The sequence below is a fragment of the Argentina silus genome, assembly GCF_951799395.1.
Source record: "Argentina silus genome assembly, chromosome: 9".
Taxonomy (NCBI): Eukaryota; Metazoa; Chordata; class Actinopteri; order Argentiniformes; family Argentinidae; genus Argentina; species Argentina silus.
This window is the reverse complement of record NC_139663.1, coordinates 6,409,527-6,429,654: the sequence shown is the minus strand read 5'-3', so window position 1 is coordinate 6,429,654 and position 20,128 is coordinate 6,409,527. Positions and strand designations below refer to the sequence as shown.

General features: G+C 42.9%; 2 protein-coding genes across 2 annotated transcripts; both read right to left on the bottom strand.

Annotated features, from left to right (window-relative positions):
• Nucleotides 1–540: 540 nt before the first annotated feature.
• ptger1c (prostaglandin E receptor 1c (subtype EP1)) lies at nucleotides 541–2,050 on the bottom strand. The gene is made up of 2 exons (XM_083677503.1): nucleotides 1,220–2,050; nucleotides 541–825 (listed from the first exon to the last, which is right to left on the bottom strand). Exons 1-2 carry the CDS (start codon nucleotides 1,982–1,984, stop codon nucleotides 574–576), a joined length of 1,017 nt encoding a protein of 338 aa, XP_083533629.1. The 5' UTR covers nucleotides 1,985–2,050; the 3' UTR covers nucleotides 541–573.
• A 5,934-nt stretch (nucleotides 2,051–7,984) lies between these two features.
• On the bottom strand, nucleotides 7,985–17,838 carry adgre5a (adhesion G protein-coupled receptor E5a). The gene is made up of 19 exons (XM_083677478.1): nucleotides 17,687–17,838; nucleotides 14,949–15,029; nucleotides 14,646–14,825; nucleotides 14,329–14,481; nucleotides 14,010–14,159; nucleotides 13,662–13,784; nucleotides 13,461–13,504; nucleotides 13,239–13,343; nucleotides 12,783–12,936; nucleotides 12,405–12,527; nucleotides 12,058–12,248; nucleotides 11,058–11,222; nucleotides 10,634–10,828; nucleotides 10,210–10,427; nucleotides 10,012–10,078; nucleotides 9,724–9,815; nucleotides 9,468–9,636; nucleotides 9,205–9,297; nucleotides 7,985–8,545 (listed from the first exon to the last, which is right to left on the bottom strand). Exons 1-19 carry the CDS (start codon nucleotides 17,715–17,717, stop codon nucleotides 8,504–8,506), a joined length of 2,376 nt encoding a protein of 791 aa, XP_083533604.1. The 5' UTR covers nucleotides 17,718–17,838; the 3' UTR covers nucleotides 7,985–8,503.
• Between the last annotated feature and the right edge of the window lie 2,290 nt (nucleotides 17,839–20,128).

Genomic DNA, 20,128 nt, shown 5'->3' with positions numbered 1-20,128 from the left:
TTTTCTTCAGCAAGCTCAGCCATTTGGTGCTTTGAACGCTCATTAAACTCATGACTCAATTCAATTGGACGACGTCATGGTGTTGAAGGGAACCCATCCTTTGCCCCGCCCTATGCATTTGCTGGTTCAGTTTAGGTCATTTGTTTGGCCAATGATTGTAAAGTGCTCAGTACAAGATAGCATAGTAGTATGTATGAGTAGTATTACTCATTCCTCGTTTGGAAATATCCCTCTGGAAATGTTCAGAAAAGTTGATAAATAAACATGCCTACAGTTGTTTTATTTTCATTAGGTGTCATTTACAGCAAACAATACAGTGAGGTGGTATACAGACTTTCACAATACAGAAAGTATATTTAATTTCAAAACATAGACTATCATCAGCACACAGGTTTTAATAGTATATACCTGGTCACCACACCTGTGTTTACAAACTACATGTGTTCATGAGGTGACTGTCCCATGTCATATGCATTACAAAGTGCTATTTCTGCTGGAGTTTGATATGTCCACATCCACATGCATGTTGTTTATGTGTGCATATACATTATGTGTCCCTGTGTCTCAAACATATTACAGTTGTAGACTGATGTCCTGTCTGCGTGAGTCTGTACAGGAGTTGCTTTGTGTTATGGTGGATTTGTCTTTCTGGATGACATGGTAAACTCTGCGCAGCACCGCTCGCCTCAGTAAGATGTAGACCCAAGGATCCAGGATCTGATTCCAGGAGGCCATGCGAAGGCCCAGCAGAACCAGGCCCTCTGACTGATGTATTGAGTAGGTGGAGCCATGGTAAAACTGCCCCACCGACAAAGAGATGTAGATCTAGAGATGTAGAGAGACAGAGACAACAATGGATGTAATGAACGGTCAAATCCTGGTATGAGAAGTGTGTATAACTCTAAAGAAATCTAAAGAAAGGTTTCTGCGGCATGAGGAGGCTGTCAGTCAGAGGACCGCTTTGGTAGCTCTGTTAATTCCCCAGGGGAGGCTCTCCACCTCAGACTTTAAAATTGCCTGATCTATGCTATTTGCACTAAATGTAATAACAAAGGCTAGATATCACATGCTGTTCAACATGAATATAGGAATAATGAATAAGTTATGTACAAATCATTTCAATGTTAATCTCTGTTTAAACATTAAGTAATGAGAAGGCCAAATAATTAAGGAAAAATAAGTATGACCATGGTCAAATACGAGAGGAGGTTTGACTCACTAGGAATGGGCTCCAACACACACATGACACCACAGTAATCACTGCCAGCTGAGCCATCATCTCCACATCCAGTGAGCATATAAGGGAGGAGGAAGAAGCTGAGGAGCCATATCGCCCTGTCTTATTTGTCCTGAAACCTTGGGAGCTCATCCTGGCCTGTAGCAGTGCCAGCCCACTCAGGGTGTTACAGAGCAGGGAGAGTGTGAGCGCCGCGAGCCCCAGGCTTGAGAAGGCTAGGGCTAGACTGGCATCAGCTGTGGACCGTGGGCCATGCATAGGCAGGAAGCACCATGTGCCAGGAAACTGGGGTGTGTAGCTGCCAACGTCCAGCAGGGGCAGCACTGCTAGCAGGATGGCGAGGGAGTACAGTAGGAGCACAGTGAGCCGAGCATGGGCTACCGTGATCATAGCAGCGTGTAGGAGGGGCTGGGTGATGCCCACACAACGCTCAACTGCCATGGCACTCCCCAGTAATAAAGGGCACAACCCGAAGAACACCATGGTGGCCCCAAAGAGCTGGCAGAACGCCTTGGCGGGCTCAGTGGCTCGGGATGCTGACCTGTACCTCCGACTTCGACCCAAGTGCAGATGTAGGGCAAAGGCACCAGTGATCACATGACCCCCCAGATCGGTCAACAGCAGGGCTCCTACCAGCAGCAGGAACGGAGCCTTCACCTGGCGATGGAATCGGAAATGGGATTTGGCCAGTATGCCCAAGGCAGTGAGGTTGGAGAGGACACCCAAGGTCATGGTGAAGCAGGACATTCCTAAGGACGAAGGGGTGACAGGGGCAAACGTGCTGGCATTGAGGGCCTGGGGACAGGGGCAAGCAGAGGAGTTGAGCTCTGGGAGTTGGCGGAGGAGAGAGGGAGAGGAGGAGGTAGAAACAGAAGCCATGATGTGATGGAGGAGTTGGTGTCCTCAGCTTCAACACCATCTGTATAGAAATAGAGACATGATTTTTGATGTTAAGGTCTGTGTAACACGTTGGAGGGATTTAGCTGTACTTTCAGTAAGGTGAACAGAACAGGTGGTGTTGTTGAGTAGTCACACATGTCTGTTGGTGAATACTAATTCAAGGCCAGTCAAAGAAAGAAGGGAATCATGTTACCTCCAAAGTGGAATAAATGGACTGTGTGACTAAATAACAAGCCAGGTATTTGCTTTATGTCCGGGAGCTCTGGTATTTTACTCAATTGATTTCTGGAGTCATTATAAGGAGAGTTTGCCTGTGTATGGTTCTTGAGGCTTTGAAATTTGCATTAGGAGAGACCTTGATTACACTGCACAGGCAGTAATGAGAAGCTCAGATTAATTCCTACCATCTTCTTTCTCCTTACACATCTAAGCCTGATATGTGGAATACTTACAGTATAAACTGCACACACATGCACGGACACAAGCATGCAATCACACAAGCACACAGGCACGCACATACACACACGCATGCACGCACACACTCACTTCCAAACTAAAAACATAATGTCCCTGTAAGCTGTCCATCAGGGCATAAGTGTCCTTTTTTACACACCAAGGTCCTCACTGAGAGCAACACATTACTGGGAACAGAAATGAGACATGACAAAGGTACATGAGGCAGCCTGAGGACAGATGCCCACTGGAAACTACAGCACTTCCTTATGTTGGGGGATATTTTGTGACCAGTGTTTTTTGCTGATTGCTGACTGATTTGTAGAGAGATTGCTCCCAGCCCTTGCACGATGTATGCTTCTTTCATTAGAACTTTTCCTGGACATTCTGGTCTGTTGCTCCTGTTGGATGTTTCAGTTCCCCAACCTGCCAAAATCTGCTGATTTATCTTTTCTCCTTCCCAGCACTTTTCTCCTCCTGCCTGTTTTACCTCTTACCTCATTATTCCACCCTCTAACTTTTCTTGGTTTCTTTAACGCATTCAAATCATTGTCACTGTGTGTGTGTGTGTGTGTGTGTGTGTGTGTGTGTGTGTGAAAGAGAAGGAGAGGGAAAGAAAGTGAGAGAGAGAGAGAGAGAGAGAGAGAGAGAGAGAGAAATGGACAGTTTATAAGAGCTCTGACCAGAATATAAATGCAGAATTATTTCTCTGAGGAAATGTCTGACAACTCAAACTCTTGACTTATCCCTCACTTTTGAATGCTTGACTTGAGTTAATTAGCAGCACTCAGGCCTTCATTTCCTCAACACCATGGCAATATCGCACATAATCCAGCCCCACTAGTCTGCCAGAGGATAATGGTGTCTCACACGGGACTGACTTCAATTATGGCCCTTCTTACCTGTCCTCTGCCTTTGTTCAGATCACACATGTGCACAATGCATGAAGATGGGATCGTCAGAGGGCACTGACATAATCAGCAAAGCTTTGTTAACATGCTGGGTTCATTTTTTCTTTTCTTTTTTTCTTTCTTTCTTTTTTTCCCCCTTACTTCTGCATTTTGCACCTTCTCTGTCACCTCTCTTTTCTTCATTTCGGAGACCCTTTACAATCAAGATATGTTGGAGAGAGCTTGATAGCAAGCTGGAATTTCACTCAAGAGTGTGAGTGAACAACAAAGAGGCCCCTGATTATAGGACCACAGGGGAGCTGTGAGGAGAGGCAGGGTACAGACAAAGACAAAAGACACCTGTCATGTCAAACCCATCATGTCATTTGATGCTGTGGGCCATGCTGTATTGTAACTATCCACAGATCACAGAGCACAGGTTCTCTGTATCAAATGGAACTGCAGGCTCCCGTATGCCATAAAACTAGGCTCCTGTATGCCATAAAAACAGCCTCCCTCCACAAACGTCTAACTCATGAAATACTCACATCATTATAATTAGGGTGTGATCGATGCGCCTTAAGAGATACTGTTCAGTAACTGCAGCATCCTCAGAACTCTTTTCATCTTTTGGATTGGTTAAATTGCATAATAAGCAGAGAGACTAACTGACTTTTCTGACTTTTCTAACTGAATGGTTTACAAAGTAAATGCATACTTACATAAAGATTTCACAATCAATCACGGATGGTTCTTCATATGCATGTAAATGTGTGGAATGGCACAGAATGGAGGATGGATGAAGTATGAAGTCTTACCCATCCGATGCCAAAATCTGCCTCTCTTGTCCGCAGTGGTGCCAGGATCCTGTAGGTCTGTCACACTGAAGCCTGCAGGCACTACACTACTGCCTCTCTCCTCATTATCATAGTTCAATCATTGGCACAGTCATTTTACTCCCTAGCTCCCCCTCACTTTGTGTCTCTCCCTCTCTCTCTCTCTCTCTCTCTCTCTCTCTCTCTCTCTTTCTCTCTCTCTGTCTCTCTTTCTCTCTGATTCTCTCTGTCTCTCTTTCTCTCTGATTCTCTCCGACTCTCCTGTCATTTATCTCTGTCTGCAGGACCTGCGTCATTTCTCTCTACTCTTTATCTTGGAGCCTCTTCCCATCTTCGGTCTTCATCTATTTGTAATTCCTGTGCATTTCTTCTCACTTTTTCTGTACCACATACATTATTAGCATTATGTGTAGTACTCTTATACTGTAGAGTTTATAGAGACTTATCACAGTCTGTCTCTGATCATGACTTTTGAGTGCCACTTGGTCGACAGGTGAACAGATATGAGGATTTTGTGGACCTGGCATATTTTGCTTCTACTGTACTACAGTACAGATCTCTTGCCTTGGCTGTAGTGTCCATATAGATTATCTACCATGACTCTCGATAATCTAGTGTCCATGTAGTCTAGTCTATAATGCTCTATCTATTAGACACTAATGAACTACTCCTATCCTATCATATGTTGGCAAATATACCTCCATCATTGCTCTCATTGAGGTATTTTCCTTTGCATCCTTTGAATCTGTAAACAAAATGTAATTTTTAGAAATTGTTTGATGACCCATGAAAGCATTGCACATTATAGGACATTAGAACCTTTTTAAAAAATTATTAAAATGGGTAAATTCAACATTTGCCATTGTCATGGACTGTTTTGTAATTGAATGAGTAAGCATTCAAATAATCAATGTCAGGGGTATTTATGAGTTAATTGGCCTAATTTATTGAATTTATTGATGATAATGCCATTTAAGTTACCAGTCTCTTTTGTCACTGCGTAGGAGTCTAGCTCTGAGGTATGTGACTCTGTCACTGTCTCCTGCATGCCATTCAATTTGCAATTTTCTCTGCCTGGCAGGATCTGTATACTTCCATTAGTCTCCAAGGACCCTGTGAAATCAGGAACAGAACAGCAATAGAACATAAACACCATAACAAAAGTCAGAGCAGGAAGTCTATCCCTTTATTCACCATTAATGAACATGCTAGGGGTCCTCATTCTGGTTTATTTGATACCCTACCTTTACCCATGGGACTTCACCTTAATAATGAACAATCCATAGGAGATGTGCAAGGTGTGGTAAAGAGGCCTCGCATAAATCCAGAGGTGCATCCAATTTCAGTTGGTTTTATCAGGGGCTTTAAAAGTAAGATTCTGTTCTCCCTGCACTGAAAGTTTTTAATGTGAATATGATTCTGCTTTAATGCACTGTGCTTGTTGTGCCAAGGAAAGCTGTAGAGGGCCTGCTGAGAGAAATCACATTTGGAAATGTATTGCTAACATTCTGAGAGGTGTATATACAGCCTCTAATTGTGTCCCCTGAAAGCTAGTCTCGTGTAGCCAGACCTCCAAATCATGCTGTTCTCACGCCTCTTTTGGAGGTCTGGAGAATTTTAGATTATCTGATCTGGTTTGGATTGAATTTGATTGGGAGAATGTGCTCGCAATTTCATTGGATGTTACATTCCAAGAAACCTCCCCCCCACATGCCTGTAGAATGGTTGTTTGTTGTTATTTGTTTAATCTTTTCCAACTAGGTAGGACTATTTTGCAGAGAGGTGTTGCCTATGCTAGCTTGCAATATTGTAGAAAATGGAAGAAAACCTGAAGGAAATTCAAGGTAAGTCCAAGCAAGGTATTTGATTGGTATGACGTGTCACAAGGCATCACTCATTTCCACCCATTTGCAGCTACTTTCTACAAACTTCCAAACTAGGAAAGCCTAGTCTCACCAAGATTACCTCAAAGCTAATGGAAAGAATAAACCGGAGAAGAAAAATCCCTCTTCTTATGTCCCGCTTTGGTTCCGTAAGTTCCCAAGCCAGATGGGCACCTAACAACAAAGAGCTGTGGGGGAGAGGGATTGATAAGGATGAGAGAGGGGTGAAAAACAGCAGGTGGGAGAGGAATGAGAATTGTGGTTAAAAAATTCACCATAGGAGTGTGGGCATAATAATGACCTTCATCTTGCACATGGATGAAGCTCTGTACACCATTTTCACTTCAATTTCTTCTCACAATGGCCAACTTGCTGTATTGGCCAGTATCATAGATCCCAATTACAGTACAACCATAACTTCCCAATTTATGAGCCACACCCCTACATAGTGGAGCAGCACAAAGTCTCTCTCCCACGGTGTGTGTAAGCCAGGAATAAGCCATGGGCTCATTCAACCACTCTCAAGCTCCCAGTGTGAGATGATAGCTGAGTTTATGGAAGCAATCTATCCATCCTAATACATTAATGAGCTATATTTCCATTCTTGAAGTTGTATTACTTACTATATTCTGAGACTTTCATTCAATATGTGTATGAAAGGAATACAAACTGGTGGGAGGAGGGAGAGGGTTATCTTTCCTTCTACAACTTTATCACTCGGGTTCCAATCTTTTATGATTTCAGCCTCAAAACCTCAGGAACAACCATAAACAAACAGTTTGTTGACATACACCTGGAATTTGGTAGGTATGCAGAGACTGTTTTTATTATTATTATTTTATTACTAGGTATCCTAACTGACTTGAGTGCAACATTCAGAATTAGTTGAGCCTTACTCAGGCAATCATGAGCAATTAGTCAAATACTTCAGGTTGAACATTTCCTATTTTCATACCTTGTGACTCTTGCTGTGAAATTGCTGAGGCTCGGAGTAATTTCCCTCAATTGTGCTTGCTAATTTGCAATCTCTGACAGGTTATTCCACTCTGATGAAGCTTCCACTGCTCCGCACTGAACATTTACATTTAGAGTCCTCTGAACCAACTAAAAACCCTTTAACAATGCCTCATCAGCATTCAACCATGGCAGGTATTGTACAATCTTGACATGACAATTGTCTGTATATATACACTATATTGTTCCACATTGTATTGCTGTAAATCATGATTTAGATGTTGATTAACATGTGGTGTTGATTAAAAACAAAAGGCAAAAAAGAACACAATTAATACTTTCAGCATTTATTCAAAACATCTAGCAAATATAAAGAGTGTCAAAACAGAGTGAATAGTACTGTATCAAAAAGCATTGTTCTCAGTAGAAGACTGAAAACTGACCAAGAATAGCCAACTACTGTGACTTTATTTCAATAAGAGCATAGTTGGTTCTTACATAGTAATTTGGTTGCGTGGTTTGTGTATTATCCTTATTCAACTTTTGTTTACAATTACAAGGCTACTACTGTTTTATGTTACAACATAAATACAATGTTGTTGCTTGAGAAATTCCAGAGCAGAGAACTACTACATAGTAATTTCATTCATTCTTTGGCTTCAAAATTACATATACCACTAAAACCAATGTTACAATCAATATCACAATAATTATTCTTGAACATTCAGAAACACCCAGCTCAGCTTAGCATTATACAACAATATGCACAAACATACATTTCAATTTCACCTTTGTCTCACAAATCCCCTCTTTCGATGGTTATGGTTTAAATAATGCTTTAAATAAACCCATGCCAACTTTTGATTCTTTTAATATTAGCTGCTTTAATCTGGATTGTCTTATGATCAGAGAAAGTACCTGGATAATGCAGCGATCCATGGTGTGGAATCTGTGATTTAACCAGTTCAACCACTGTTCAAAGGGGTTGTCAGAGGGGGTTCTGCCCAGCAATGCATATGGTAAAAAATACTGCATATTAAAAGAACTATGAGGCTTGTAAAACACACATGGAATTGTAAATAGAAAATCTGTGTAAAACTATACAATAAATATATTTGTTACTGTTGACGTTTTAGCTTAAAACCATGTTCAGGCCAGCCCAATGGGAAAGTACAGTAATATTTACAGCATCTTGTAATGAGTCCAATGAAGTTAAGTTTTAACTTGAAAACTATGACATTCACTCTACTTAATCCATCATGATTAAAAGCTTAAAAAAACACCCAGGCATGCTGGATGGGTACATTACAGGGTCAGTCCTGAAAGCATCATGGGTCAAAGTCTGGTCCTTCAGATCTGGGACTCTCCCGTGTTCTGGGCGCTTTTGGAGGTCTGGGGGACACAAACACCAGACAGACATCCCAGTCAGTCTACATGTGATTAGACTCAAGCTCTTTATTAATGCAGAGGTGGCACTGCTCACTCTCAGACTAAATGCTCCACTAAACACCAACCCCCTTGCCTCCTTATTTCTGGAACATTTCAAGCTCTGGCACAGAATCATAAATTTGCCTCTGAAATGGACTAAATGAGACTTTCACATTTGTTGTGCTAAGAAGCTCCTGAATATCCTTCAAGCAATCTCATTAGAAAGGAACTGACCATGCTTCCCACACCAGGGACAGTAATAATCACATTAATAGACTGATTTATTAAACCCGTCTCTGGATGGGAGATGATTTTACAATGAACAGTAAAACAAATGCTCCAAATTGCCTGCCAACCTGTTAAGAGGGCACAGTCTGAGAAATTGAGTTTGAAGGGATCTGAACGTTTTGTGAATGTATTTGACTGTGTGTATATACATATGATATACTAATTACAGTAATATGTGGTACATTGTAGATAGCCTTATGCAGAACCTACTGCACTTTACCCTCTGGTCCCCAGTGTAACAGTGTTGGAAGGCATGACTCCAGCACGTTTTAAAAGGTATTTTTGATGATGCTTCTGTGTCAGAGACATTTATTTGAGTGCAAATAGCAGCCTACCTGTGATTTGCTTGTTTGGTTGGAGCTGAAATCTGAGTACTTCTTCTGTGGTACGTAGAAACTGGACAAGAACTTGCCATACTCCTCTCTCACCTACAGGGGGCAAAGGAGAGCAGAGTGCAATAGTAATCAGTATTCTTGAAATTCCTTGACGACTCATTAGGTGTAATGAATCTTATTGACTGTAACATCTGCTTGACTAAATCCTTTCAGGCTTTTAGTTTGGCTTTGGAACAGGGGTGTGACCATCGGGTGTGACGCACCTGTTTGTTGAGCAGGCAGTGCATGAGGAACAACAGGACCCCCTGCAGGCTGTTAAGGATGGTGAACAGATAGGACATGGCCAGAGTGCTTTCATCAAACTGGAAACAGCCAAAAATCCACATGGTGCCCAGCACACACAGCTGAGCCACGGCAGTGATGGTAAATGCCCTGTAGGAGGCGTCCAAGTCACAGTCAGATTGTTGGCTTTGTACAAGTCACCATGGGTTGTCCATGTGTATGTCTTTACCTACTCACTTGATTTTGCGCAGGTTGTTCAAGTCAGGGTTCAGGCTCGAGAACTTCTGAGCCAACTTCCACACTGTGATGAGGAAGAATAAAATGTTCACCTGGAAGAAGAGACAGAAGAGGAGATGTAAAAACAAGTCTAAGTGTGGCCTGGGGTGGTCCAATGGTCTAGCACTATGGCCTACAGTGCCCATGCCCTGCAGACATACCCTGCAGACAGACCCTCTCCTCCTTACTCTCCTGTCTTTCTTCACCATCTCTATCCAATAAGATAGTGAAGAAGACTGCCTCACTCACCATGATGATGACACAGACAGGGCCAAAGAAGCTCCAGATGAATCCATCATTCAGGTTGAGCCAACAGCTGAAATACACAATAGGCAAAACATATTGATACGAGATACGATACACCGCACACAAAATGACAGAGGCCTCCTGAGACAAACAGAAAAAAAGTTGATTGGAGCAGATGACAACAGGGCAGTAGCCACTCACTGGTGCTTGGTCCCATATCCCTTGCTATTGGCAATCGCAGAGATGGTGACAATAATGGCAGGAACTCCATAGCCCCCTGCTATCATGTATAGAGGTCTGAATGTGGTGTTGAAGACCAGCACTACCATCCTGAAGAGCTGCACCCCCTCCAGACACATCCAGCAGAACGCAGCCAGGAAGAAGAAGTGCAGAAGGCTTGCTACAACGGCACACCCAACCTGAGAGAGAGAGAGAGAGAGAGAGAGAATAATAATAATAGAATCTATTACTTGTTTAAAACACTACCCACGTACACACCCGTATCGGCTGCACTAACCAGCACTGACTGCATACATATAAATCCCATCCCACACACTTTTTACCTCGCCACCTGCATAATCTAAATACCAACTCAGTGTTATCCTACTCTCTCTGGGGGTATTACCTGGTTCTCAGTGCGGGAGATGCCAAAGAGAAAGATGAGGTTAGCTATGAAGAGGCTGATGCAGAGGTGGAGGTGGATGGTGTTGCGGGTACTCTGGATGGAGCGACACAGGGAGAAGGTGAGGATGCAGAGGAGAAGGCAGAGGAGGGACAGGGACAGGCCCACCCAGGTGATCAGCTGCAGCTGGAACTGGTCCTGTAGGGATGGACAGAGGCACAGTCACCTCAGTCTCACAATCCACAGCATTTACAGTACACCATAGTTTGCAGTCATTAGTCGCAATTTAGAGCTTGTCTCTTTCTATGATTGTCCACAAATGGATGCAAACAGTTTGACATAAAATGACAATTGCCTTAAAAGAATTGACACATGGTGAAATTAGTATCTTTCTGTAGTAGCACAGCCTCAACAGAGAAATCCTCACCTTAATCTCATAGAGGGCCATGAGCACGGCGAAACTGCTGAGATGGTTACAGGAGCACATTGTGAAGCTAGCGTTGGACTCCACAAGAACGCAACCATGATCTGACCACGCCCCATTGCCCAGTTCAGTATCCCAGTACACGCAGGTGTAGTTCCCCTCGTTGGACTGGTAGATGAAATGGGAAATTCATAAAAATCCCAAGAAACGACAGAGGTTTCCGATACTGACGGCTGGAAAGTCGCTAGGACTTTAAGACGGGCTGAAAAGCTAAACCTGTGCATGAGTGTGCAAATAAACGGGACCAAATCCCTCACTAAAATACTGCGTCTGCCTCTGTGTACAACGGACGTTGGTACATTGGCGCAGTGAGATGCCCTGCCAGGCTCTGGTACGCTTGTTGGCCAAGAAACCTGGCTGGAAGGAGACTAACTTCCAGGTGATGCAGCTGAAGCTCCAGGTGGCAGCGGTGGTAGCCCAGAGGGGCAGGTTCTCTAAGATGTCTGCTTCTGCGGTGCTGGAAGCCCTGGTGGACAAGGTTGGAGATGTGAAGTGTGGAGGCAAGGCCAAGGAGACCCTGACTGCTATCGGGGAGGCCTGCTCTCTGCCCTGGACCGCTGAACAGGTCGTGTCGTTGGCGTTCGCTCAGAAGAACCCCAAGAACCAGGCGGAGACGCAGTATTTTAGTGAGGGATTTGGTCCCGTTTATTTGCACACTCATGCACAGGTTTAGCTTTTCAGCCCGTCTTAAAGTCCTAGCGACTTTCCAGCCGTCAGTATCGGAAACCTCCGTCGTTCCCAGCCCACCTACTGAAAAGGCAGAAGCACACACATGTTAAGCACTCGCTAACGAGACTTCATTTGCAACAGGTGTGCAACGAAGTCTCGCCGACACAACCCCGGCCACGGTCCTGTAGCTCCCTCTACAGGCCGAACGCTGCATGTCCCCCCACAGTCACATTCATCACAATAAGATAAGGGTCCTGTTTTTTTTTCTTCTCACCTCTTCCAGATGGGAGAAAGTGAGTGTGACTGGTTTCTCGAGGACTGCTGTGTCCATGTTACTGACGGTGGCTGTCACCACTTTGGAGTTGATCTGGAATCTCTCGCCCTCTTGTGCCCTCATCCCTTTGAAGTAGTCATTGATGGAATTCTCCAGACCCTTATAGGTGATCAGGGACACTGTTGCAAACCCTGTGAAATCAACACATACAAAGGTCTAGGAGTTAACACACAGTGGAATACATGGACATGCATTTTCTCATACACATAAGAAGTATCGTAAAAGCTAATAATCCATAGTATGAAGACGTTTCTGATGATTGTGGTGGTGATGATGATGAGGATGACCTGGGTAGGAGGAGGGTTCTCCTGCAGCCATCTCCCAGTGGCTGTCCAGCTGGGTGTAGTCGGAGGACAAGGTGAGGGGTCCCAGGGGTGGCACTGCATTTCTCTGCACCAGCAGTTCCACCTCTGTGAGGAAACATATTCAATTCTTTTTAACAAACAGTCCTAAACCAACACTTGCAGTAAGAGTTTGTCCGGCATTGAAAAATTGCCACAAATTATGTTATACAACAGACCTCTTGAAATAATTACCGGTAGGCTACTTGTCTTCCGTATGGGAACTGTACAAGTCTAAACAAAAATGACTGAGTTTATACATCTCGTGGTGAACAGGAAATTATTGCAGTTGTATAAATACTGTAGTTCTGGATGTTCTCTTACCCGTGTGAGTGTAGGACCTCCTGAATTGTGGGTTTTGCAGCAGGGGTCCAATCATCCTCACTGCCTGCTCAACAAGGACCAGCAGGGCGGTCACTTTCCTGTTATCATTCAGAGGCCCGCCTGACAGGAGCCGATCTATCATAGAGAACAGTCTCTACAGCCACAGAAAGAGGAGATGAGGGGGGAAGAGGAAGAAGTCAAAAGCACAGAGACTCACTCATTTTGGCATACACAGACCACAACCTTATGTTTACACTTCCCCACACCATGTAATAGAGTGAGAGGGCATTTAGGCCTCCATTTCAACATGCTGTGCTAACATTCACCATCAGCAGTGTTAATCTTTTCAAATGTTTTTTCAGTTCATGCATCATGGGTTAAGTGTAGGCTGAGCTCAAGTGGGTTATGTCAGTTTAGACAAAGTTGAATGTTGAAGTTATGAATGAGCAGCCATACCTCCAGCAAGGCCTTTCCATCCACTCCTCTTGGTTCCTCACTCTCACTCAACTCCAGACAACTGTTGCTCAGCTGGGTCAGAACATTCTGTAAGTCAGGGAGGGCCTAAGAATGAGGAATGATGAGAGAGAAATTGAGAGAGAGAGAGAGAGTGTGAGGATAAATTAGGGAGCTTTTTGTTTGTTTAAAGAAATATGTGATTTACATCCTCATAGAACCTACCTTCACAAGCTTGCTTTCACTGGTGAATGTGTTACATTTCAACTCTATGGAAACATGAAAAATCTGTGATTAAAGCATGTTAACGGTGAGACCTGCTCACCAAACTCAAAGAGAGAAGCTGATTACGCATAACTAATAAGCTGAAAAAATCCACACAATCACACAAACACTTATTTTTGCAGCTGAAATGGAGAAACTCACCTGTGCATTTAGACTGCCTGTTGCCATAGTTAGTGAATCCTGCATGACACGCACAGCGAAGGCCACCGTCTTCACTGTGGCAGGTTCCATTTCCACAGACAGACTTATCAATCACACAAACATCTAAGGGAATGACAGTAATTAGTATCTGATGATCTGCCATTGCTCATATCTTCAAATGCTCCTCAGATATGCTCCCACTTTTCTAATTCTAAATCGACTTCAGATAGCTATCTGGATGTACACTCATTGTTCATTTTGTATAATTGTAGTACAATCTATGTTGTACCTTTAGCACACAGTCCTGTACAATGCTACTGTAACCCACTAATCTGGCATTGCACTTACTTTCACACGGCCCTTCATTCTTTGTGAAATTAGTTTTGCCGGTCTTTGTTACAAATCCAGAGTCACAAACACAGTGGTAATTGCCTGGGGTGTTGATGCACTTAGCATTCTGCTCGCATATTGTGTTGTCAAGTTCACACTCATTTCTGTCTACATGTGGGTAAAGAGAAGACAATTGGTTAACACTCAATATGCTCCCACCTTTCAGATAAGCCGGATTCACATATACAGTAGGTTGCTATAAGATCATTTATGCTCTCTGGATCATACACTCATAGCTAATTATAACAGTGTTTTCTTGTTTTCTTTGGCATCTTACCTTCACATGTGACTCCTTGATCATAATGAAAAACCTCCAATCCGTTACTGGGGGAAAACCCTTCATTACAGGTGCAAGTGTAGGTCCCTGCTATATTATGACACTGGGCATTGGGACCACAGATGTCCTTCTCTTCAAAGCATTCATTGATGTCTTGAGGGTAAGAAAGAGGACAGGTCAGTCTGCCCTGATGTGAATGTTGAGTATTGCAGCAATCATGAGTGGTATGGATTAGATTGAACTGTGTGATTGAAGTCTCTGGCCAATACTGAAATTGACTCAAATGCTTATAGTAGCTAAAATGGAAGGATGCTTACCTTTACATTTCTCACTTGAGTCGGCAGTAAAATGTATGTTCTGTGATTGTGACCTGAACCCACTCTCACACTGGCAGTAGTAGCTGCCATTTGTGTTGAAGCAGGATGCATTTTCGCCACAGATTGGTATAACCTCATCTGGATAATCGGGATCTTCCTCAACATCACATTCATCAAAATCTGGGGCCAGAAACAAAGAAACAGGCACAGCATGGAGAAAGGTTAAGCTAGTGAACAGCCATAGATGATTCACAACTTCCTTTTGGCAACATGAAGAATAAAGGATATAAGAGGTATTCATACCCAGGCACTCCTTTAGGTCAGAGTTGAATCCATCGGGACAGCCTGACAGCACATGTTCCATCAGCAGGCTGAGGTGAAGAACTACAAAAGAAGCAGAGGACTGTCACTCTTCTCTCCAATGATTGGTCCGTTAGCAGATTTGGTGCTGAACCCACTGAGCATATCGACTGTTGACAATAACATCACTGAGGTACATTTGTTGGCAGAAGAAAGCTTTAACTATGAAAGTCCTCATAATGTTATCATGTCTTCATGTTATCAGTTGGAGAGATTTCAAACAAAGGCACCTAGGAGTAATAGCTTTAGCACATTAACTTCATCTTAACATGGCCTTTGCAATGCTCTCTGTGTAAGGTGTGTGTGTGTGTCCCATTTGGATTTCCTTAGATTGTTCCAACAGCAACTGTGCTAACAGGATTTGCCCATTAAAACCCCTGAACTTCACACGGGTGTCAGGAGGTGACCACTTCCTTTTTCTACAGGAAGCCATCAGCTGGCATGGCACTGTGGATGATGACTTTGTCATCAGGCATTATGAGTGAAGAGTCACTCCACTGTGGTTGTGGTAATGAGTGGATAGGAATGCCAGAAGCATTGATCATAGAAAGAGACTCTTTGTTTCTAAGCTCCGGATGCTCTTTAATTCATAGTACAAGTAATTGATTATGAAAAAAGTGTTTGAATAAGGGGTAAACAGTTTCCAGGGTGCCATCGGTCAAATGACCATTGACTGTGAACATGATAACGTGTCGGGTCAGTCTTAAGGGCAAGATAGTAGGAGGCAGAGTTGGAGGTGAAAAATAATGGTGGTAATTTCTTGCAAAAAAGTGAATAATAAGTAAAGACTAAAAACTATGAAGATGCCTAAGCAGGTTTAATTGTGAGCAGGTTGGGGTCTACCATGCTCTGACCAGCCTCCCAATGCAGCATATCCCAAGCTAAACTAACAAACACACCTTTGGACAGGTATGAATAGGCAACTCCCCATGGCCACACCTGTGGTCAATTCCCTCGGGGAACGAGTCTGATTAACCCAATCTTACACACTTTAATATAGCCTACACTACATGTCTCGGACAATACATTTGCTTAAGCAGCACCAATAAATATCCAGAGTCATCACCTCAATAATAATAAATATTCCTCAATTAAATAGGCAATACAACTTAATGGAGTGTACGCTCTGAGCCTGCCAATAAGCACATGCACTAGTGTGCTTTGGTACGTGAGGCAAGGGGAGAACAGCGGACACCAAACCAAACACACACATTTAAATAAATAAAGCTTTGTCTCGTGTAGGGAGTGCTTATGAGCTCCTACCTTTGAGAACATATATGATATTACACATACTCAACTTAAGGGGTTATTAGAAATAGGTTACATGAACACGCATAGAACTCAGAATGGAACTGAGGAACTGAGAATGGGAACTGAGGGTAACTGACGTGTTTGTGATGAAACAGGCTAACTCGCCTTTGTCAGTGACCACCAGGGGTCTAACCAAAACTGTTCTCCCTCCAAAACCTCTCCTCTATCACCTTCCACTCCATCGTTTAGACTGACTGTTACTTTCCAACTGCCACTATGCCTCTCCAAGGACTCTTCACATAACTACTTTACAAGAGCGGTTGACGTCATAGCTCTACTTTCAGGTACCTCCTAAAGCACATTGAACAGCCTATATTATATCCTCCTGGCATATTAAACATTTGAAAGCAGAGGTTTCAGCAGTTGGAACACTAACTATCTGAAGGCACCTAAAAAGAGATTCATCTTGCACAACATCACATCAACCATGACAATCCTCAGATACACAATCATCAATGACAGTCTCTCTTCACTTCAATGAACAGCCAACTTCATACCGAAAATCTCTCAGGATGTTATCACCTTGCTGTGATGGCATGGCAACCAGAGGACAACGTTCTGTTTGTCTGAGGGAGGATGTATGTGACTGTGAGAGTGGGTGTGAGTGTGGACTTTATCAGACATGGTCAGTGCTGTGGGGTGAGCTCACAGTGTAAAAATATCACTGTAAAGGCAGAGAAACAGACGGTCTCTTTAGAGAGTTTTAGATGAAGAATAGAGGCTGTGTTGTCTATATCTCTGTCTCTCTCTCCGCTCCGAATTCATCTGAGTTCCTTCAGGCTTTTAGACCTCAGGCGGCAAAACTCATCCAGTGTTATGACAACGGTGTGTCCTTTAGGTCCTTTAAGTGCCACTCTTTGATGAATGTCAATGTTTCCACAGAAGGAGCACTGTCTTAGTCAATGAACTAGTAAGTGCTGAGAGATGTACTTCTTGGTGGAAATGTGTAATTAAAGCTCAAAAGAAGTGATTTCACACAGAACAGATCTCTCAACCCCAGCACTTTCAACTCTCATCATAGATGATTTGGAATACAAAAAAAAAGTATGATTTGAAAATGACCCTTCATTTCCTAATGGAGTAGACAACTAGTCCAAATGAACAAGACATGATATGTAACATATAAAATGCATGGTCGTTTCAAACATCTAAAAAATACTTACATTGCCCTCCCCAAATCTGAAATCTCTGGGATTACTGAGAAGTTTGGCTACCACCTAAACATTGTCTGTATAGAAGATCAATAATCACAAAATATAATATAATATATTTATCAAAATATGCTGGAACAAACACTCTGGTTATTCTCTGACAGAACCTTCTCCATGGCAACATGACCACTGTGTAAACAGATTACAAATGTGACTCACCCAGAATCAGGAGATGAACCCTGCATATCATGGTGAAGAACCAAGAAGAACTGTCTCTATGAGAATAACAACACACACAAAAACAGACTAGGGTTTAACCCCAGACCTTTTCTAAACACTAGCTTCAAATGTATTATCTCTCTCCACACGTGCCTAGAACTCCCACCCACTCTGTCTCTCTGTCTCTCTGTCTGTCAGCGTTTCAGTTGAGTTGGCTGAGTCACACCCTCGGGACAAAGAGGAGGGGTGGGGGGGGGAGGAGGAGCAACTTCTGCTATTGAAATAAGGAGTCGGGGGAATCTCTGCTCTTTCCAGTTCCATGACGACAACATGACCTACAAGGATGTTCAGGAGGGAGGGATCTCTGTTCCCCTCCCCTAATCCTCTCTCTCATCCCTCTCTCGCCCGTGTGTCCCTTGTTCTCTGCTCTATCAATCATTCAATCTAAATTAAATTCATCATCTAAATCAGACATGGTGTGACAAGGAGTCTGGGTTGTGAGACTGTTCATTGTTATAGAGAGCTCTGCTGGCTGGGATACCCTCCCATAGGCTATGGTTAGTACTGTATCTGCTCATGGTAGTGATGACAAGTATATGACTTTCTCCTTTTGTCTTTACTGAATCTGCCCATGCTGATAACAACATTTTGTTCTATGCAAAAACTCCCAATGGATTCCATAAACAATGGACCCAACACTCGCTACGATAAACGCCTGTTCATTTTTCTGCTCTCAGAATACTGTGTAAATCATATCTTTTGGTCTAAAGTTTTCTTTACAGTAAAGACGTGTTGGACAGGAGAGCTTTTTAATCAGTGTTGGGGTTAATTTGATTTAAATGCAGTCATTTCAGAAAGTTATTTGAATTTATCATAAACCTTTTTAAACACGTTTGTGGTAAAAAGACTCACATTTTCAGTTTCCTGAGAATCTGAAAATAGATGCCGTATTTGCAATCATATAATTTAAATGTATCAATATAAATTCCCCCATTGACGTCATATCCCTACCTTTAAGGTTAGGCTTAGAGTACCACAGGTTTAAATATGGTTTACCAAAGGTATTTTGAAGTCAAAATATTTCTCTATTGCATTTTACTCGTTCTGGCATTCATTCTTAAAATCAATTCAAAACAAAACGTTCTGTAAACTCCACTTCTGCTACTCTCACTATAAATGGCCAAATAAGAGGATACGAAAGTGTTGAGTGAGAGCATCTCTGGCAAACGTATGCAGACACAGTGTTCTTTTTGGTTTGTCACCACCCTCTTACAGTGGCTCAACTTGCTTAATTTTGTGTGAACCACAAAATTGTTTTGTGTGAAGTGCTTTTTAGTGTATTAAAAGTTGGGCCTGCTTGTTTGAGTGTTTCGAAGGGTGGGTTATTTTCGGTAACATTGTTTGGACACATTTTTTTTGGTGTTCATTACCTTACGTTGTTGTCATGGCCTGAAGAACCATGTACAGTACAGTAGAGTATGGATAGAAACAGCCCTGTTAGCTCTCTGTGAGCAGGGTCATTCTCAGGGCTATCCACACCGTGTCCCTTGGCTCTGTCTAGTTTAGGCCATGTCAGTGATGGGTGTGGGCAGCCATCTCCAATAAGTGTCCCACGCCTCTAAACAATAGCTCTGGGGGACTGGTGACATGATGTCAAACAGCTGGCAGAGACTGGAGGCATTCTCGAATACAGGGAGGTAACATGGAGTACTGTAACCCTAGTGTGACTCTGGTTTGACCTGGGCAAGGCCTTGGTGTGCCAACAGTGGACCAAGGCATTATTCAAAATCATAGTGTGTGTTCTGCCTACTGCCCACAGGGACCAAGTATTAATGTGGTTCTGAACTTAGGAAGTATGTGGACAAAGAAAACTAGGACGTAATGCTGACCATGTGGCGTCTGTGAAAACAAAGACAGAAATACAGTGCAGATTGGGGTTTATAGCAGGCAACTGAGCCTCCATCTCTCTCTTCTGAGAGTCAGCAGCTTTTCAGTGGTAATTGTGAAAACCATGAATGTTAGAAAGCCTATGGGCCAACCACACACGTTTCAACTGGCTGGTACAGGCATCACTGTATCCGTTTATGCAGTTGGGGGGTTTCCTGTTATTAAAGGAAACAACATTATGAAACAGAGCTAGATTACTGCTCAGATCACAACTCTTCACTGTTTACCCACCTCTCACCCAAATAATAATACATGTAGATATTATAATGTAGATATATACTGTAGATGGGATGTGGCAAAGTTATTCACAAATGGTGCAAGCAAGTGTCGGTATTCTCTGTGAATGGAGGCAGAGAGATGGAGAAAGAAAGACAGAGGAGGAGAAAAGCAGATTTAACAGACAGGCAAAGGTTTTTGAACAGGTGGACCTACAAAGCAAATAGATACATGTTTCTGTTAAAATATCACCACCAATAAACCAGTTTTTCCTCATTT

What these genes read in the sequence shown, in the direction of transcription:
- ptger1c (XM_083677503.1), bottom strand. Translation starts at nt 1,984, where the DNA reads ATGTCCTGCTTCACCATGACCTTGGGTGTCCTCTCCAACCTCACTGCC. An exon ending in TGTGTTGGAGCCCATTCCTA is followed by an intron (nt 826 to 1,219) that starts GTGAGTCAAACC and finishes CTACATCTCTAG; the next exon opens with ATCTACATCTCTTTGTCGGT.
- adgre5a (XM_083677478.1), bottom strand. Translation starts at nt 17,717, where the DNA reads ATGATATGCAGGGTTCATCTCCTGATTCTGG. An exon ending in TGACCTAAAGGAGTGCCTGG is followed by an intron (nt 14,826 to 14,948) that starts GTATGAATACCT and finishes TTCTGGCCCCAG; the next exon opens with ATTTTGATGAATGTGATGTT. An exon ending in TGGCCCTCTATGAGATTAAG is followed by an intron (nt 10,829 to 11,057) that starts GTGAGGATTTCT and finishes CCATCCCTACAG; the next exon opens with GACCAGTTCCAGCTGCAGCT.